At 43.1% G+C, this 21,876-nt stretch overlaps 1 protein-coding gene across 1 annotated transcript in view; it reads left to right on the top strand.

Moving 5' to 3' along the window:
* sh3gl1b (SH3-domain GRB2-like 1b) overlaps nt 1-21,876 on the top strand; it is a 189,179-nt gene that overhangs the window by 89,162 nt on the left and 78,141 nt on the right. The window contains exons 2-3 of the mRNA XM_038776508.1: nt 6,799-6,867; nt 18,369-18,441. Coding sequence (XP_038632436.1) covers nt 6,799-6,867; nt 18,369-18,441 — 142 coding nt within the window. The remainder of the gene's footprint in view (nt 1-6,798; nt 6,868-18,368; nt 18,442-21,876) is intronic.

Here is a 21,876-nt window from a genome sequence, read left to right as displayed (position 1 = left end):
CCACAAGAGTTGAAGTCAAAGGCCCCATGCATCTGTGCAAAAAATACAAAAAGGGCACAAAAGCCTGGGAGAAGTGAGAGGGGAACAGAAAGACATGGGGGGGGGGGGGTCGTTGGGGGAAAGAAAACAGGAGAAAAACTTGGGAGAAGTTTAAATAAAAAAAGTTCCAAGTAAAGGAAAAAGACAGGTAAGAATCAGGAATCAAATTGTCATCAGGCTTTCATTGCAAACTTATTAAGTTAATGGAAATTGTATTAAATGGTGACTTGACATGTGTTTTTTGGAGAAAATAGGTTTGCCTCTAAGTTTTTTTTGGTATAAAGGTATGCCACGACAAAAAAGGTTGAGAACCACTTTCCTGTAGCACTACCTTGACAACAATAGTTGCACCCATTTTATGCCACCTCAGATGCTTTTTGAGGTGGATTAAAGCTTGGTTTGTCAAGCTTGCTTGCTTTGAAGTGTTCTTCGACAAAATACCGTGCTTCAGATGATCACATATGAGGCATCAGTCAGGGTGTTATAATGGCAAATAGAAAAATCCAAGCAAATTTCCTGTTTCTGATTTGCTGTCCAGTAGCTTCAGCTGAAAACTGCATGCCTGCATGTGGGATGAGGACAAAGCCAGGTTTTGTTCTGATGCTTTCTAGTTTTTTTGTTGTTGACGCGAATGGTCTCTGCTGACATACAGATTAACCACATGAGTCAATGTGCTGAAATGGATGATATTTGGTAGGGTCGTTCTTTACGTGCATTAACAGCCCTAAGGAGAAACTGAGTAAGCAAGAACGTACTTTTTATCATATTTTTCATATTGTGTAAAATTTGCTGTTTTAGTGAGACTTTAATACGAAAGTAGGAAGATACAGAGGATATGTTAAGATTGTCAGTTTGAGTATTCTTTTCACACCCGACACCCCACCACGGGAGGAATTTTGCATTGCGCTAAAAGCATAAAATTAGTGTTTTCAAATGAATTTATGTTGGTTTATTGATCACCTGTCATGACCCAGCCTAATGACCTTCTGTTGCTCTGCTTAAGTATAAGCCGAAAAATCGATGCGTCTAGAATAAGGCATAGAGTTATTTCAAGAGGAATAAAGGAGTGAAGCAACATTAAATGCATAAAGCATCTTGATTGAAACACACTTGGTGTATTGTCTGGTCCACATATTGAAAAGATATAAGGATATTAGAGAAAGTCTAAAATATGTATACCTGAATGATGGGTGAAATCTCTCCATTCTACTATCAAGAAATATTGAACAGGCTGGAGCTCTTAACTCCAGAAAGGAGAAGACTCAGGAGGTGACCTGATGGAGGCCTTTAAAATCATGAAAGTGTTTGATAGGTAGACATGGAGAAAATTATTTTCTTTGTGGGTGTAATCCAGACTGGAGGCCACCAGTATAAGACTCATTCATGCATGTGTGCTCTGCCAGAAGGTGTCTCATTGTCTACGGAGGCTTCACCCTAAGCTGTTTTTTTGGCAACTTTTGTCCATGGTGATTTGCCATTGTCTTCCACTATCGGGTAGGGCAGGGTGGCAGGTCCCAAGTCCACTTAAGCCGGAATGGGATTCTGATCCACACATTGGCCAGCGAGTCAACTATGCCCCACTCACCAATATGGGATGGTTACTAATAAATCTAGTAGGAAATTCAAGACAAACGTCTTTACCCATAGAGCAGATAAAATGTGAAACTCACTTCCACAGGGAGTAGTTGAGGCAGACACCATAGATGCATTTAAGGCAAAGCTAGATTAACACATAGCAAAAGAAATGGGGGGGGTATGTCAGGGTTAGGTAAGACGAGGTGGGAGGAGACTTGTATCGAGCACAACTCTAGGCCAATTAACCAGCTTTTGTGCTGTATGAATTCGTAATTTTTATAGTCGTTATGGTTTTTGGCCCACTTAAGTTCATGCCAGCTCTCTATAGAGCAATCTAAGCTGTCCTTGTCGTCCAGTCTATTCCTGTCGCCCTGCAATTGTATCTCCTCATGTGTCCAGCCATTTCATTTTTTTAAATGTCATCCATCATCTTTGCACTTTTTATGATCCATTGTATTGAAAGCTAGCCAGTACCAGTAGGACTGTGTTTGAACATAAGTCAGTGCCTTCAGGAACAGATGGAAATATAAACCTGAAAATTTGAATAGGTGTGATAGCACAGTTATACTGGTAGTGGATTTCAATTTTGGCTGTGCGGGTGAGGCATTCACAACAATCTCCAGCTAGAAGTGCCGAGTGGATGATCCATCTCAGTCTCCTCCGGAGCTCCCCAGCATCAGCCGATACGATTCACTCCACGTGATATCAAGAAACGGCTGAAGGCACTGGACACTGCAAAGGCTATCGGTCATTGTAACATGTATGGGGAGGTTGTGGCATAGTGGTATTATCGCTGGACTCGTAATCCAGAGACCCAAGGTACTCTGCAGATGGTGAAATGGAATTCAATAATAAAAAATATGGAATTAAAAGTCTACTGATGACCATCACACTATTGTTGATTATTGTAAAAACCCATCTGGTTCACTAATGCCCTTTAGGGAAGGAAATCTGCCATCCTTGCCTGATATGGCCTATATGTGACTCCAGATGTACAACAATGTGGGCAACTCTTAACTGCCCCTCAAGGGCAATTAGGGTTGGGTAGTAAATGCTGGCACAGCTTGCGACGCCCACATCGCATTAACAAATTTTTTTTTAAAATCCCCAGACTTGGGGTCCAGAATTTGCTCCACCCTTAGCCAAGCTGTTCATGTACGTTGCAACACTGGCATCTACCCGGCAATATGGACGATTGCCCAGATGTGTCCTGTCCACCAGAAACAGGATAAATCCAACACCGCCAATTACCGCCCTCTGTCTACTCTCCATCATCAGCAAAGTGATGGAAGGAGTTATCAACAGTGCTATCAAGCGGCACTTGCTCAGCAATAACCTGCTCAAGGATGCTCAATCTGGGTTCCGCCAGGGTCACTTGGCTCCTGACCTCATTACAGCCTTGGTTCAAACATGGGCAAAAGAGCTGAATGTCAGAGGTGGGATGAGTGACTGCCCTTGACTGCCCTTGACTGCATTTGACCGAATATGGCATCAAGAAGCACTAACTAAACTGGAGTCATTGGGAATCGGGGGGGAAACTTACTGCTGGCTGGAGTCATACGTGGCAAAAAGGTTGTGGTGGCTGGAGGTCAATCATCTCGGCTCCAGGACATCACTGCAGGGATTATCACAGTGGTTATCACGGTTGCTTCACAGCTCCAGGCCCCAGGTTCAATTCCCGGCTTGGGTCACTGTCTGTGTGGAGTCGGCACATTCTCCCTGTATCTGCTTGGGTTTTCTCCGGTTTCCTCTGTCATGTGAGAGTACCTTTAAGAAATGGGTGTTTTAAAATGGGTGTGTATATAAATATCTGTAGTGAGTGTACCTTTAAGAAATGGGTGTTTATTACTGCAGTGATGTCAGATTGTGAGTGGAGCTGGGCTGTCTGTTAGCATTTTACTTTCGTTTTAGTCTGCTTGCTGCAGGGTGTGTTTTAGTTTTGTTTTCAGAGCAGGATAGCTGCAGTCACAGAAGGTGTTGGAGTCTCTCTCTAATCTAAAGAATGTAAATCGATCCTTTGGTGATTTAAAACTAATAATTGCTCTCCGTAGTGACTTTAACCTGATGTGCTTCTGTTTTAAAGGTTTTTTATAAGTCTTCTGGATGTTAAAAGGAAAGCTTAAAGGATGACTTAGTGTTGTATTCTTTGGGAGTTGTATTTGAATTGATGGTTGCAAAGAAGCTCACTATGTTTTAAAAAGGTTAACTTGAGTTCCTAGAATAAACATTGCTTTGCTTTAAAAAATACTTTTCCATTTCTGCTGTGCCACACCTATAGAGTGGTCCGTGTGCTCCCCATACCACAATCTATTAAAAGTTGTGGGTCAGGTGAACTCCATGATACACACTGGGGTTTTCTAAACCCTGACCCATAACACCTCCCACAGTCCAAAGATGTGCAGGTTAGGTGGATTGGCCATGCTAAATTACCCTTAGAGTCCAAAAAAGGTTCAGTAGGGTTACGGGCATAGGGTGGCGGTGTGGGTGCTCTTTCCAATGGCCGTTGCAGACTCGATGGGCCGAATGGCCTTCTGCTTTGTAAATTCTACGGTTCTATGACCTCCCTTCCATCATAAAGGAGATGTTTGCAGCACCATTCACGACTCCTCAGATGATGAAGCAGTCCATGTCTAAATGCCGCAAGACCTAGACAATATCCAGGCTTGGGCTGGCAATTGGCAGGTTACATTTGTGCCACACAAGTGCCAGGCAATTACCAAATCCTAGAAGAGGGGATCTAACCACCACCCCTTGACATTCAATGGCATTACCTTTGTTGAATCCCACACAATCGGTATCCTGGGAGTTACCGTTGATCAGAAACTGAACAGGACTAGCCATATAAATACTGTAGCTACCAGCTCGGAATCCTACGGCTTATAACTCAGCTCCTGACCCCCCAAAACCTGTCCACCATCTACAAGGCACAAATCAGGGAGTGTAATGGAATACTTTCCACTTGTCTGAATGAGTGCAGCTTCAAGAACCTCAACACCATCCAGGGCAAAGAAGGCAGCTTGATTGCTCCGCCTCCCACAAACATTCAAACCCTCCACCACCGACGAACAGTGGCACTCTTGTGTACCATCTACAAGGTGCACTGCAGAAACTCGCCAATGTTCCTTAGACAGCACTTTCCAAACCCACAGCCACTGTGAAAAGGACAAGAGCAGTAGATACCTGGAAACCCTACCACCTGGAGTTCCCCCTCCAGGTCACTCACCACCCTGATTTGGAACTATATCGCCATTCCTTCACTGTTGCTGGGGGAACATCCTGGATACAGTGGGTGTACCAACACCTCAAGGACTGCAGCGGTTCAAGAAGGCAACTCACCACCACCTTCTGAAAGGCAACTCGGGATGGGCTATAAATGCTGGCTTAACCAGTGATGCCCACAGCCTGTAAATTAATAATAAAAAAGAAATAAAAATAATTGGGATGCTCGAGCTTAACTTCAACATACTAAAGAAAAGCAGCCAATCTTGCAGGAAAAGTTGTTAACTTCAATTGATTGTAAACCAACAATTATAGGAAGGAGACGTTTCCTGATCTTGTGTTTGCAGTATGTCTGGCTTCAAGCATACATTTGATCTTGTGGACTTCTCGGATCTCTGTGGACCCTAGTTCAAAGCAATTTACTAATGATGTTCAAATCTTTGAAACACATCTTTCTCTGAACCACTGGAAGCACGATGTTCATGTTTATTTTCTGTACAGCTGTTAGATTATGTGGCCAACCTATGGACTTTCAAAAGCTATTCGGTGTTGGCCCTCATTGAAGTTTGTTGCACAAGTAAATTATTGACCTAGTTAGGAAATTTGTTGAGTGGCAGGAGACGGAGGGTATGGATAATAAACAGGCAGTCAGTTGTCCGATTAACCTTGGCAGAACAGACCATTGTACACTATATGGTTTGAGTATAATTCAGACTATCATAGACATCGCCACAAGACATTTCTTAATCAAACTTAAGGCAACAGTTGAGCTACAATAAAAAGCATATGTCCTGCCTAATTGCTGTAAGGCTTTCAGAATTTGGTAACATTGGTATGAGGGTGATGTGGCATGCCACAGGGTTCTGTAAGTTCTTTTTTTTTTAAATATAATTTTTATTGGAATTTTTTACAGAAAATATAAAACATAACGACAAACAATGAAATGCAACAAAATAACCCATAATAACTGTGACACCCCCAGACCGTATCGGCGCATGTATCACATCCCCCCCCCCCAACCCTAATGAACACCAAAAGAACTTAAAAAATATTAAAATTAAATAAACAAACATAGTCATTGTCGGCCCCCCCACTTTTCCCTCCCCTTTTCCCTCCCCTTTTCCCTCCCCGGGTTGCTGCTGCTGCTGTCCCCGTACCCTATCATTGAGCCAGAAAGTCGAGAAAAGGCTGCCACCGCCTAAAGAACCCTTGTACCGACCCTCTCAGGGTGAATTTGACCTTCTCTAGCTTAATGAAACCCGCCATGTCATTGATCCAGGTCTCCACGCTTGGGGGCCTCGCATCCTTCCATTGTAGCAAGATCCTTCGCCGGGCTACTAGGGACGCAAAGGCCAGCACACCAACCTCTTTAGCCTCCTGCACTCCCGGCTCCACCCCAACCCCAAAAATCGCGAGTCCCCATCTTGGCTTGAGCCTGGATCCCACCACCCTCTACACCGTCCTCGCCACCCCCTTCCAGAACTCCTCCAGTGCCGGGCATGCCCAGAACATATGGGCATGGTTCGCTGGACTCCCCGAGCACCTGACACACCTGTCCTCACCCCCAAAGAACCTACTCATCCTCGTCCCAGTCATGTGGGCCCGGTGCAGCACCTTGAATTGGATGAGGCTAAGCCGCACACACGAGGAGGAAGAATTAACCCTCTCCAGGGCATCAGCCCATGTCCCGTCTTCGATCTGTTCCCCCAGTTCCCCCTCCCACTTCATTTTCAGCTCCTCTACTGACGCCTCCTCCGCCTCCTGCATAACCTTGTAGATATCAGATATCTTCCCCTCTCCGACCCAGACCCCCGAAAGCACCCTGTCACTCACCCCCCTCGCGGGAAGCGAAGGGAATCCCTCCACCTGCCGCCTAGCAAATGCCTTTACCTGCAGAGGGTTCTGTAAGTTCTGATGCAATTTCTTACACTGGAAGTTAATGTGATTTTGTTTTGTTCCCACTAGCTTGTCAGTGAAAAGGTCGGTGGTGCAGAAGGAACCAAGCTTGATGAAGACTTCAAAGATATGGAGCGGGTAGGTGAATTACTGTGCTGCCCATGTTCTTGATTCCTCAGTCAGAGAAATGATCTGTGTCTTCCCTGTCAAGCCCCTTCAAAATATTTGATGTTTTATTTATTTTTAAAACATTTTAGAGTACCCAATTCATTTTTTCCAATTAAGGGACAATTTAGCATGGCCAATCCACCTACCCTGCACATCTTTGGGTGTGGGGGTGAAACCCACGCAAACATGGGGATGGAGAGAATGTGCAAACTCCACACGAACAATGACCAGGGCCGGGATCGAACCTGGAACCTCGGTGGTGTGAGGCAGCAGTGTTGACCACTGCGCCACCTTGCTGCCCATATTTGATGTTTAATAAGATCACCTTTCATTGTTCGAAACTCCAAAGAATATAGAGCTAGTTTACTCAACCTCTCATCATAGGACAACACTCTCATTCCAAGAATCAATCTAGTGAACATTTGCTTTTCTGCCTTGAAGGCAAGTATATCCTTCTTCAGATATGGATACCAAAAATGCACATACTATTCCAGGTGTTGTCTCACTAAAGCCCTGTAGAATTGGTGCAAGATTTCCTTATTCTTGTATCCAACTTTGCAAAGAAGGCCAACATGCCATTTGCTTTCCCAATTACTTGCTGTACTTCCATGCTAACTCTCTGTTTCTTGCATGAATGTAGCCAAATGGCTTTGAACATCAATATTTGCAGGTTTCACACTTTTAAAAATATATTCCACTTTTTTCTATTCTTGCCACCAATTGAATAATCTCGCATTTTCCCACATTACCCTCCATCTGCCACCTTGCTCTCTACTCACTTTACTTTTCTATATCTCTTTGCATCCTCCTTGTGTTCTCCTTGCAGCTTACATTGTCACCTATCTTTGTATCAACAGTAAACCTAGATAGTTTCAAACTCTCAGTCTCGTTGCCTCGGTCACTAATATATATTGATCCTTGTGGCATTCTACTAGTAATTTCCTGACCACATGATACTGCCCTGATTATCCCTACACTTTGCTTCGTGTCCATTAACCGATCCTGCTGCCTCTCTGTCTCTCTCTCTCTCTCTCTCGTTCAAATTATTTTTGGAGATTTGGATTGCTCCCTTACAGCAGACACACAATATCTTAAACTAAACTAGGAGAGTTTTTTCCCTTCCTGTGGGGGAATGCCTGACTTGCAGTTGGTTTTTCACCTTTCTGTGGGGAGATGCCTGACTTCCAGTTGACAGTGTATGACCTATTTATAGTTTGGATTCAGGACTCGTGTTCAGAGTGCAATGGAACCTGCATTACATCCTCAAGTTGATTATTCTGTGATGCAGAATGCTGCAAATCTTCCAAAACCCTTGAGCAAGACATTATTCAGCATTGTAGCCAGTTACGATGCTTTCACACAACACTGCACCAGCTAGAGTTTTGTTATTTGATCTATTTTGCTAGTAATGTAACATAGTCTCCTATTGCCTTGGTAATGTTTACTGATCACGCCACTGATTAAATCGGGTTACAATTCTGATGGGTTCTTGCTAAGTATGTTGAAGAACAGATAGGAAAATGCACTAATATTTCTTGTTCCACTGAGACTTACTTGGCTGTCCCTTTTGATCTGAGGTTTGTCATAAATCGCTTGGCCTTGGCTAATGTGCTGCATATTACCACAAAGCCAGGATATATTAAGTCAGATTAAAGGTTGGATCATTTACAACAATATCAACACCTAATTATATTTTACAAAATCACCAGTATGCTCTGAGCACCTAAACTCAACGTGGAAATTTTGACATTGTCACCTTTTTTGCCTCCCACCCTGAGATGCCGATGCCAGTTACCATTTGTGTTGCTCTGAGATATGATCCAACAACTTTGAACAGGCTAAATTAAATTTGAAACATTCCTGATCTGTATTGCTTGCATGTGAAGATTAGCCACTTGGGTGAGTCACTGCTTCGATAATTGCTGGGTTGGAGCTTTGTGTGGCCAGGAATTATATTGTTAGTCGTGGGGCAAGTGGCAGGGGAAGATAGAGAAGTGTCCCGATTCAAATCTTTTAAAAAAAATCTTTTTATTTACTCATTTTCAACAATAAACAACCAAAGGAAAAACAAACAAAATCAAATACAATAACAATCCCCCACACACAAACCATCCCCCGCCTAATATACAGACCAAAACATCCACCCATATATTCCAGGGAAAAAAACACGTTAGCAATCGGTAAACAATGTAACCAAAGACAACATGCGAAACCTTTCCTTCATCCCGTTCAGCTGAGATCTTAGCTTCCCGAGAGTCAAATAAATTCAAGTGGACCCCTCCCTGCCAAGCCATGTCACAGGATGGAGAAGCTAACCTCCACCCAAACAGGACCCACCTCTGGGCAATCAGCGTGGCAAAGGCTAACAACATCTGACCTGCATCCGCCTGCCATCCGAGCCGGTCCGGACCCCCAAGAAAGGCTTCTGAGGGCTCTGGTTCCAAGTTCACGAGCACTACCCCCGAGATGACCCTGAGAAACCTTCCTCCAACAAACGCCACATATTCCATTTAACTATCCTAATCAGGGTCTCTCTCCCCTCCTTTCCACCATCCTCCTAACTCCAGGCCTTGCCCACTGGACTTGGCCCGCCCCGTCCCATTGTTACGATCGAGCACAATCCCCCCCCCCCCCCCCCCCCCAGAATCCTCCCATCTACGGCCTCTCGAAAACACTTCAACCAGTATCGGCCCCCTCCCCCAACTTTTCACACAGCCGAGGCACATTGAAACCTGTTCTACCAGACTTTGATGGCCACAGCCCCTCCCCCCATCACACTCCTGTTCACTGGTTGGCATGAGCTGGCCAGTGTGGGGGCCTCTGCCCAGGCCTCACCCTCGCCTCCCCCCTGGTCCTAGGATCGTCTTGCATCTTTGACCTGGCCTATATATATTATATATATGTTTATGGAACCTACCCCTTCATTCACCTGAGGAAGGAGCAGTGCTCCGAAAGCTAGTGATTTGAAGCAAAGCTGTTGGACTTTAACCTGGTGTTCTAAGACTTCTTACTGTGCTCACCCCAGTCCAACGCTGGCATCTCCATATCATGGTCCCAGGAACACAAAGAAATCCCCTTAAACACACAACACAACCCCAGTGTAAACACACACACCCCAAAGAACCATAATTGCAAAAGAAAATCACAATTTATTTAGCGCAGATAACAACATGCAGTGAAAAATAGAGCCACATACACTCCTCCACCGCCCTGCCCTCAGCCCCAGACCAATCGTCAGTCCCATTTCTCACTTCTTCCCCAATCGTCTGCCTTCACTATTGCTTCCGCTGCTTCCACCGTCTCAAAATAAAAATCTTTGGAGTTGTAGGTCACCCTCAACTTAGCTGGGTACGCTATGCTGAACTGCACCCTGCTATTATACAGTGCCGCCTTCATGGCCGAAGGCCAACATCTTGGCAAAATACTCTGTCGGCCTCGGGCCCTCCAGCCCCCTCTACAATTCCTCGCCAATCGAGGTGAGCTGATGATTGTGTTACGACAAGGCCTCTTCCACTTGCTTAAGTTTCACACCCTGCTTCCGCACCTCGGCCGATATCCTCGACACCGCCACATTCACCGGGGCAATCGCCTCCTCCATCAGCACCTTCAATGCTGCCATCATCTCCTTCCTCATCATCCCCATGTGCTTTGCAAACTGTTTTTGAAGTTCTACAACCATCACATCGGTCATCTTTTCTGCCGTGAACAGTGCGGCCCCACCCAGCAACCCAGCCTCCGCCATCCTTCTAGTGGCTGAACCGATCCTTCCATTCAACGGCGAACCTTCAATCGCCCCCTTCTTCACGGCAACTTTCCTTTGGGGTTTGGACATCTTTTTTCCTTATGCCTCCCTGCACTTATTTAACCAAAAATTGCCCCTGGGACCGGGCATTAAATTCGAAAAAATCAAGCCTCGAGCAGGAGCCATCCAATGTGTGACCTACATGCAGCCATCAGGAAAAAGTTTTAAGTTTGAAACTTTGCATAGCTAATGTAAGACTGTGAGGACCAAAGTATGACGACAGGAATAATTGGTTAAGGAGAACTTGTTGAATTTTGGCTGCAGAGTTTGGGATGGATTTTTGTCCTCGAAGGGCTGAATTACCTACTTTTTTAAAAGCATTTTGAGTACCCAATTTATTTATTCCAATTAAGGGATAATTTAGTGTGGCCAATCCACATACCCTGCACATCTTTGGATTATGGGGGCGAAACCTACGCAAACAGATGGAGAATGTGCAAACTCCACACGGACAGTGACCCAGAGCTGGGATAGAACATGGGACCCCGGTGCCATGAAGCAGCAGTGCTTCACTGCGCCACAATGTTGCCACACCTACGTCTGCTCCAAATTCCTATGTTCCATCAACTATCTTAGATCTAGTATTGTTGAATGAAGCAGATTAATTAATAATGTCATTAAAGACCTCTGGGAAATAGTGATCATAATACCATTGAATTACATGGGAGGCTTGAAAGTGACACAATGTAATTGCAATCATGAGCTTCTTCACTTAAATCTGATTACATAGATATGAGGGGAGATCTGGCTACGGTTGATTGGGTAAATAAACTGAAAGGTATGGAGATAAATGGACGGTGGGAAACATTTAAAGAAACAATTGAAAATCTTCAACAAAAATACATTGCATTGAAAAACAAAGACTCAGCAAGAAATACATCCATGGCTCATTCAGGAACTCCACGATAATATTAGGTTAAAAGAAGAGATTTAGGGGCAGCACGGTGGCCTAGTGGTTAGCACAACCGCCTCACGGCGCTGAGATCCCAGGTTCGATCCCGGCTCTGGGTCACTGTCTGTGTGGAGTTTGCACATTCTCCCCGTGTCTGCGTGGGTTTCGCCCCCACAACCCAAAAATGTGCAGAGTAGGTGGATTGGCCACGCTAAATTGTCCCTTAATTGGAAAAAAAAATAATTGGGTAATCTAAATTTAAAAAAAAAAAAAGAGATTTATAATTTTACAAAGGATAGTACCAAGCTTGAGGTTTTGGAGTGTTTTGTAAATGAGCAAAGGGCAACAATAAAAATTGATGAGGAAGAAAGGCGAATAAGAATGAACAAGCCAAAAATATGAAAATAAATTGGAACGGCATTGGTAAGTAAATAAAAAGGGAGAATAGCCCAAATAAATGTTGGTGCCTTAGAAGCAGACTGGAGAAAATAATAATGGGGCAAGAGGAAATGGCAGAGACTTTGAAAAAATATTTTGTGTCTGTCTTCAAAGTGGAAGACACAAGTTGCATACAAGAAATAGAGGCTAGCTTGGGGTTTAAAAGAGTAAGAAAATACATAATTAATAGATGAAAAGTATTGGAGAAACTAAACTTGAGAGACTAAAATCCAACAAATCCCATGCCTACACCCTAGTCTTTCACGAGAAAGCTGCAGAGATAATAGATTCACTAGCTACGATTTTCCAAAATTCCTTGGATTCTGGAGCGGTTGCATCTGTTTATAATTTGCCAAATGTAACATTGCGTTTCAAGAAAGGAGGGATAGTGAAAACTGTGAACTCCAGGTCAGTTAACCTAATATCATTAGTTGGGTGAATACAGGAATCTATTGTTAAGACAGTCATAACAATTAACTTAAAAAAAGGAAGTATGATCAGAAACAGCCAACATGGTTTTACAAAACAAAATCCTGTTTGGTAAATTTGATTTTTTTGAGGATGTAACTGGTAGGGTGAATAAAGGAGAGCCAGCAGATGTGATATACCTGGATTTCCAAAAGGCATTCGATAAGGTTTTATATGAAAGGCCGATAGGCAAGATGAGGGCTCACAGAGATGGGCAATAATGTATTTGCGTGGATTGAAGGTTAGCAAAGAGTGGCCATAAATAGGGAATTTTCAAATTGACGGTGTGACTATCGGAGTGCTGCAAGAATCAGTACTGGGACCTGAGCTGTTTACAATCTATATCAATGACTTGGGATGAAGAGACAGATAGTAATGTATCCAAGTTTGCTGACGATGAAAAGTCATATGGTATGTTAAATTTTGGGGAAGACTCAGGCTGCAAAGAGATTTTGACAGATCGAGCGGTCATCTGGGTGGAAGATGGCGTATAATGTGAGTAAGTGCGAAGTTATTTCGATTTGCTCATAGGAATAGGTGTGAAACTTGTAAATGTGGATGTTCAGAGATGTACAAGGAACGCAGAAAGCTATCTATCAGGTACAGCAAGCAAGTAGGAAGGCAAATGACAGGTTGGCCTTTATTGCAAGAGGATTGAAGTACATAAATAAAGATGTCTTACGACAGATGTGCAGGTCTTTATTGAGAGTATACCTCAAAGATCATGTGCAGATTTGGTCTCCATATTTAAGGAAGGATATACCAACATTGGAGAGGGTACAACGTAGGTTCACTAGATTGATTCCTAGGATGGGAGGGCTGACCTATGATGAGAGGCTGAGTAAATTGTACCTATATTCTCCGGAATTTAGAAGAATGTGAGGGAATATCATTGCAACTTAGAAAATTAGAAAAAGACACAGGGAGATTGTTTCGACTGGTTGGGGAAACTAAAACAAAGTGAGACAGTCTTTGGTTAAGAAGCTGATCATTTAGGACGAAGATGAGGAGAAACTATTTCAATCAAAGGGTTGTGACTCTTTGCAATACACCCAGAGGTTTGTGGTTTCTGCATCACTGAATTCCTTTAAGGCTGGGATACACGGATCTTTAGGAATCGAGGGATATGGACAATGAACAGAAAATTGAGTTGAGCCCAGGGTCAATCTTGATCATGTTGAATGGCGGAAGATCGGGTTTCATGTGCTATATGATCTGCACCTTCTATTTCTTGTGTTCCTGTGTACTAAAAATGGGGAATGAATGGCCAGCCAGGGAAATATTGGAATAGTCATGTTTGGAAATAACAACGGTCAGAATTAGGATCTCTGGTGAACTAGGTAGTCTGGAAGCAGGTGATTAGGAATATTTTTGTGACCCAGAGAATATGTGGCCAGAAGCTCAGTCCGGGTCCAATGAACAATAAGTTTGTGGACAATCTGGTTCCGCTGTGACGGGTATGTTAGGATCCCAATTGGTGTTCTCATTGGACGGGAAGGGGCGTCCGGTGACCGAGACGCGCAAAAGGTGGCTGTCCTAAGAACTCAAAATTATTCGAAATTATACCCGCAAGAACAATGAAAAAAGCATCCCCTCACCCTCTCCAATAGAAACACAAGGAGCAATGCCGAACAACAGCAGTTCCAGAAACCGAAAAGAGGCAAAAGGTGGCAGAAGTCAGGAGAAATAAGCAAATGAGGTGGTGGACCCACGAAGCAAAGAGATACCACAATGACAGCTGCAGATGGGGCTCCCCCTCGCTGGAGGGTGGATGGAAGACTCACCAGGAAACTGAGGGAGCTCAAAGAAGACATAAAGGGTATGGTCATGGTGGTGGTCGTGGAGGCCCTGGCCGCATACAGAGACAACTGGAAGTCCAGGGGAACGCCATCAAAGAACTAGAAAGAGCCTCAACCGGATTGTCGCTCTATAGTCTGAGATAACGAGGTTGGTTGTGACACAATGAAGCCTAAAGGGGAAGATAGAGGACCAGGAGAATCGGTTATGGCACCAAAACCTGAGGTTAGTGGGCCTGCCGGAGGGAACCGAAGGCAGGAACCCCACGGACTAGTGGCCCAGATGCTCGGAAGCCTGGTGGGAAGGGACAGCTTCCCCAATCTGCCAGAGGTAGAGCCCACATTTTAAAAACAATAAATGACTGGACAGGAAGATCCCAGAATGGAACCATGGCTCAAAAGACCGTAACTTTTACACTTAAAAAAAAAACTTGGTGGACCAGAGTCACAGGACTGCTAATTGTGGATTATGATACAATACTTCTTTACCCCCCTTTTTTAAAAAAACAATTACGGGCAGATTTTAAGATTAAAAACGATTACAAAGTGTACCTTAAGCTCCAATGATCTCATTAACCAAAGACTCTTTTAAGCACACAAGGTGACTGGTAAGACGCACTCCTCTCTGAACCCAAGTGAATGTCTGGATTTCACCTCAAAATCCCCCTAAATAATTTGTATACTGTGAGCCACCTTGTTTCACTGAATTCTGGCTTCCACTCAAGTGATTTCAAGTTCTGCTTTCCAAAGTCACACTTTCAAATCCTTTTTAAAATTATGCTTTCCCTCCGCTACTTCTCTCAAGATATCGCTTTCAGATTTTACACCCCTCCCTTCAGATTTCCTTTTGTCTTGCAGGCTTTTACACAAACTCCGAGGCCCAGCCTCCAATTTCCACCATTATTTCAAATAATGTCTCTCAAACTGTTTTAATTTCTCAAAACCTTGGCACTACTGCAGATATATTTCTGTCGTCTTAAAACCCAGTGGTTTTTCAACTGTGACTTTTCTGAACAGTAATATGTTCTGGTTCCCAGTTTCCTCTGTTCTGTAATTCCAGACTTCTTCAAAACTTCTTTTCGTTTCTGTAGTTTCATTAACTATCACTCCATAGTAAGGATTTTCTTCTCGCGAAGCTGAGAGAGATATTCCCTGTTTAGCCTTCTAAAACTAACTGCTTCGTGCAGAGCCGTGAGCACTGACTTCTCTTTGTTGTCTGTAAAATCTCAGACACTTCGACCAATTTACGATTTACTCGGTGCCCTTATTTGCGAGATGAACAAAAGGACAAATACAAGTTTATGACTCAACCAAATTTATTATCATTAGTAAAAGAATCACCACCCTTAAATCATCCCAAACAATAATAATAAACTTGATTCTTAATACTACCCATGGTGATGAACTCAGTTGAGCTACGGGAACAATTCTCTGAGTCTCTGATATCTCGGGGCTTTCGTCCGCCAAGGTGGGTCTCTCATGCTGCTTCCTTCTGTCTCTGGTCAGTTGTCCAACCTTCTCTGCTAGCTTTGCTAGTCTTCACTGTGGAGGGTCCTGGGTGATCTATCTTTACACCCCTCTTCATGCCTTTCCAGTAATAGACCCTTGGGAATAATATCATTGAATGTGAACACATGTCAGTGTTGCTTTTGCTTTGGCAATGTCTGGGTAGATGTAAGTGAACCAAGTGAGGGCCATTGCACTGAACAAGACAAGGGAGCAGTGCTGGAGGAAGGTGGTATGTTCAATCAAATAAAGGCTGCGGTGAGTATACTTGTGCCGTGAAACTTTGCTACATGAAGATTAGCATATACACATTAATTTAGAGACATTGACCTGTTCAAAAAACCGGCTGATCCATTCATTTGATGAATACACAGTGTTTCCATATGATTTCAGTGCAGCCTCAGATGAAAAATGGTCCAAATACACTTGCATCTAAACACAGTTAAAGTCTCTTACTACTTTTACTCATTCTCCATCTGGGATGCTCCCCCATGACACCATGATGAGGGAATTTTAAAGGACAGATCATCATTTACCCTTATTCCAGCAATGTTATCTTTTGATCCTAAGGTATTCATCAATTTCCCCTTCCCACAAGGTCCTACCTTTTTAGCTGCGAGAGTAAGATTTTGCAAGTCCTAGTTTAATGTCTCCTAATTTATTTGCCCATCATCATTTTCAAACTTTGTAATGCTTAATACTGTGAACTCTGGCCCTTTGTAAGCTACCCCAAAAGGATGTAGCACTTCTTCGAGGGCTGTTGTTTATCCCTCCTCTGATCACTGAGATAATCCTGGTCCAGAAAGAAATCCACCTTTCGTTTAGTGCAAAAAAGGGTGCAACATGGGATCCTGCACTTCTCTCCACTGTCTCTGCCATAATTTGATTTTCAAACTGGATGTCTCCTTTTTGAAAAATAAACTTGTTCAAGTCTCACCTCTCTGATGCGGAGGCAAAGCAGCTACTGGAACCCGAGCCATTATTCTGCAATGGTCAATTTTGGGCTGACTAAAGCACAGTAATTAACAAAAGCCCTGCAGATTCCCTTAAAAGGCCATTGTAAAAGGATCACCATTGTACATGCAGTAGGAACGTCTTTGACTCTGTGAATTTGAAGATTACGATGCAAAGGAAGGCAGATACAGCAAATTGGGAAAAGCAGGTAGAACGGGTTTCACTTGTGGAAGAAAATGTATTTCTTGCCATCTACTGGATATTAAGTAAAACACTTCATTGCTTTCAGAGAAGTGTTCAACCAAGCACAGCCAGCTTAAGTATTCATGCCTAAAAGAAAGACACATTTGACAAATGTATTCATCTTGGACTGGATCTTTGTAATACCAGCCTATTAAATAAAAATTGTTGTCATCACTTGCACCAGTTATTTCAAATATCCCTTCTAAATATGAACAATTCAACAACTTAATGTGCAACAGTTGCTAAGCAACACTGCTTTAACACGATTAAAAATCATTGCAGTATTCACTCCCATTCACTACCAACAACCAATGCACATCACCTTGAACCATTATTTCAAAATTATATTTTTCTAATTCTAGTGGCATCACTCCAGAAGGATCATAGTTTTCCCTAAGGTATGGTCCTGCGATACCTGTAGCACTCCAGCAATTTGTCCACATACCATTCTTGATGTCTGAATCTAGACATTGGCAACGATTCAGCGGGCATAATTCAAAGTCCACTTCCAGGCGTGTTTGGCGGCTGTTCCTCGGCAGATGCAGCGCCGGGATTCACCCCACTATTCACTTTTTTTTTTTTGGACCTTGGGGCATTTCTTCCAAACCTTTTAGTGGCCTCTTGAACCCCCACCTCCATTCCTCGTGCAACCTGGGCATCCTAGCTCCAAGCCGAGCACAATGTGGTGGCTGAATTGCACCCATTGTGTTGGTGGGCCAAATCTGGGGCTATTGCTACCCTTACCGATTCCAACCCCCTCATTGGGTATTATCTCAGATTCAACCTTGGGCTCCTATTTCTTCCAAAAAAAATGATCAATTGCTATTTTCCTTCCCTAGCTGTATCTGCTAATGAATGTCTCTTCCAGACTCAGGTATTTCAGTCTCGTCCTACTCGGCCTCCTATAGAACAGTACAGCACAGAACAGGCCCTTCGGCCCTCGATGTTGTGCCGAGCCATGATCACCCTACTCAAACCCACGTATCCACCCTCTACCCGTAACCGAACAACCCCCCCCCCCCCCCCCCCTTACTTTTTAAGACACTACGGGCAATTTAGCATGGCCAATCCACCTAGCCTGCACATCTTTGGACTGTGGGAGGAAACCGGAGCACCCGGAGGAAACCCACGCACACACGGGGAGGACGTGCAGACTCCGCACAGACAGTGACCCAGCCGGGAATCGAACCTAGGACCCTGGAGCTGTGAAGCATTTATGCGAACCACCATGCTACCGTGCTGCCTGTTGCTATCTTGCAATCTTTTAAGGCCCCACCTTATCCAAAATTGCCCTGCCATTTCTTGTACCATTTACTCAACATTCCTGTCCTTGGCGACTAAACTCTGTAATACTTCTGTTATTTGTTTTCAGAAAGTGGATATTACCAGCAAAGCTGTTGCTGATGTCCTCACAAAAACCACAGAGTACCTTCAGCCGAACCCAGGTAAAGATTTTCTGAAATGTGATCTTTAACCTTAAATTAACCAGGTGCGTATGTTGTTCAGCTTTTCAGTGTCTTCCTCATTTGCTTTTCAAAATAAAACTGATGAAGAAGACGGTTTTGTGACAGGGTGTTGCACCAATATGGGGATGGAAGTTGATCGCTCCTCTGCTGATTCTTTGTCTAATTGGAACGAAGCAGAGATGAGTGTTTCTCCATGGAAAGTCTGAGAGGCGGTGGTTGGACCATAATTTTGTGCATATTTGCATAAAACCCCACTGTTCCTGCTAAATTGTAAACACAGCATGCTACATACTCATTGTTCTCTCTTGATTCCAGCACAATGGCGATACAGAGCCCTGCAGCCATCCACTGCTTTAACCCATCTTGCCTCACGCTGCTTAAACAAAGGGCTCCTCACCTACATCAGACTAGTGTTGATGATTGCATGCTTTGACATTCAAGCTTGATGTCGAGGTGGATTGGCTGTGGTAAATTGCCCCTTAGTGTCCCAAAATGTGCAGGTTAGGTAGGGTTGCAGGGATGTGGGTCTCGGTAGGGTGCTCTTTCAGAGTGTTGGTGCAGACTTGAATGGGCCAAATGGTGGCCTCCTGCGCTGTAGGGATTGTATGGATTTCCCATTGATTCTTTAACTACATTTTGATATTTTCTTTACTTTTTTTTTCCAATCTTGGTGTCCAACATTGTGTCAAAGATGACATGTTGATTGACACCAGTGCTGGATGAGCAGGAATTATTTTTCTCAAGTAAAATATTGGGAAGACTGCAGCAATGTTCCTCAGTTCCTGCTGCAAATGCTCTTTCCTAGCCACTGACTTCATCCCTCCCCCCTGGCAACTATCTGAGGCTGAACCCAACTGTTCACATTTGGTGTCATATTTGACTCGGGGATGACCGTCTTAGCAAACACTTGTGCCATCACAGGCCACTTATTTCCATCTCCTTGATATCCGATTCTGCCCTCCCTCAGCTCATCCAGTGCTGAAACCCTCATCCACGCCTTTATTTCCTCTGGACTTGACTGTTCCAATGTATTACTGGACAGCCTTCCACATTCTACCCTGTAAACTTATGTCACATGCCCGTGTTCTTAGTCGCATAAAACCCCATCCATCCATCATTGCTTTACTCATTAGCTTCTGTTGGTTTCCAGTTTTAAAAAATCCTTACATTTTCTAGTGCCTTTGACAACAGCCAGATATCTCAAAGTGCTTTTCAGGCAATTAAGTATTTTTTTACTCGTAGTTATTGTAATTTAGGTTGAGTAATGACTCAATTTTAAAATCCAGTCCTCTCAACCCCCCGCCCAACCCCAATCTCCATCACTGTAATAACCTCCTCCAGCTCCACCATCTGGTCAGATATGTAATCTGGCCATTTGAGCATCCCTTGTTTTAATTGCTTCACCGTTGGTGGCTCTACCTTCAGCCTCTGGAATTCCCTCCCTCAGTCTCTCTACCTCTCTGTTTTCCTTTTAAGCTGCTCCTTAAGATCTACCTCTTTGACCTTTCTTTAGGCCATCTACCCTAATGTTTTCTTGTATTTGATCAATGTCCTGTGAAGCATCTTGGGACCATTTATCATGTTAAAGGCACTATCTAAATATAAGCTTCTGTTTTTGTTTTTGCTATGAACTTGAGCCTTTTCCTCATCATGTTAATCATTATTCTGAGTCCTTGTGATGATCAGTGAAGGGATTGCCAATGGACAATATATGAGCAGTGTAATGCAATGCTCTTCAAGGATGTTGAAGTGAATTTAGTGTTTCTCTTGGAGACTAAACGCCAAGATTGTCTTTTTCACAGCAATTTCTCAAGCTTGGAAAAGTATTTTACAGTACAGCCTCAAAAACAATTCATAAATGGTCAATACCTTTGCAAGTATTGGGATTCCAGTAATAGCCTACAGCTGTCAATTGGCTCCTTACCTTTAGGAATCTCTGCAATTGGAACTGGATATGATGTCCAGTCAACAACCAGGCCTTTCAAATTCTCTGTGCTGTTAATATAATTGTGCATGAAAAAGTGGGAGTCTGGGCAACTGAAGTTGCATTTACTTTTCTTTTTGGTCTTCCATAAATTGTATGGAGTGCTTCAGGCTTTTATTGGTTCCTTGTTAACTATATACTGCATGAGTACCAAGCTAAAACTTGTTCATAACATGTAAGTCGGCCTATAATTATCACCTTTTCAAACCGCATATACTCCTTTATCATTAGATAATGTTTCAGCCACTTCAATGCGGCGCTGGGAATTAAGTGAAAATTGTCAGGTAAACATGTTTCCCATTTGAGTGAGTAATGTTTTAAAATTAGAAAACGTTCAATTGTGCAAATTGAGGTACCTTACCCAGAAACAATATAATTAAAGGTGTTAAGCAGACTATTTGGAACTATCTTCACAACTGCAGACTTGTGTGGATTGAATATAGTGACAGCAAGTTAGCATTAATACACAGTGCAAACTTGGCCAATATCAAATGTACTCATTTTAGTTGAGGCTTGCTGCTTGAACAACTTGGCATATTCAGCTTCTTCAACTGATTGTGCTATACTTGTCTGTATAGATGCCAAAAATGCAAAATTGCTCCATTCTTGGAACTGAATAAATTATTCTTAAGTATGTGGTTTGTATTAATTGATTTTGAGTTGAAGCAGTAGTTCAAGTGTGACAAATGATCTCTGTACCTCTGGGCCTGGAAGAGAAGATCAGCCAGTAATCTTGGTAATCACTATTCAGTTAATCTTGCTGTAAAATGCATATGTGACAGAATTGGGCTCGACTGCGATGTGCTATGGGTGGGTAGCCTGTTAGCATTGCTGTCTAGCCTTGCAAGTGAGAAGTAACTAATTATCAATATTGGTACTTGAGGAAAGCTGGGTCCCTCAGAGCGGTACCCTATTACGAGCTGACACATACAGGAGAAGGAAGAATTTTGGAAAAGTCATATTTTTTGTTTTAGAAATTGAAAATTGTAAAGATTTGAAATTGCAATTGAAAATTTGAATAAAAATATATTTTTAAAAGGTGCCAGTTCTTTGGTAGCAAAACAGTCCTTCATTTATGTTTGTACAGCTTGTAGATTTAAGGCCGCAAAACATGACCAAAATCATGACTGCATTATGTGTAGTCCTGCATCTGGCACAAGCATTGCTGCCGTGTATTGCACTCTGTATTCTTTGTCACATAGTCAATGATTGAACTCTGGAGCGGCTGGTTTACTCATTTAAGAAGTAGCCAGATTGAAAATATTGCAAATAAAGCACAAAAACTGTTATGAAGTATTGTTCCTGTACTCTGAAGCCCTGTTTTTGATTTATAGTGCCATTTTTAAACAAAAAGAAACAGGCTTGTGTTCTGAAAGGGATAAGGCAATACAAACGCCACTGAATTTCTTTTCTTATAAAAAGAAATATAT

This window comes from Scyliorhinus canicula, chromosome 18, assembly GCF_902713615.1.
Source record: "Scyliorhinus canicula chromosome 18, sScyCan1.1, whole genome shotgun sequence".
In the NCBI taxonomy this organism is placed as follows: domain Eukaryota; kingdom Metazoa; phylum Chordata; class Chondrichthyes; order Carcharhiniformes; family Scyliorhinidae; genus Scyliorhinus; species Scyliorhinus canicula.
The sequence above is the reverse complement of the archived record's forward strand: the minus strand, read 5'-3'. Positions and strand labels throughout refer to the sequence as shown.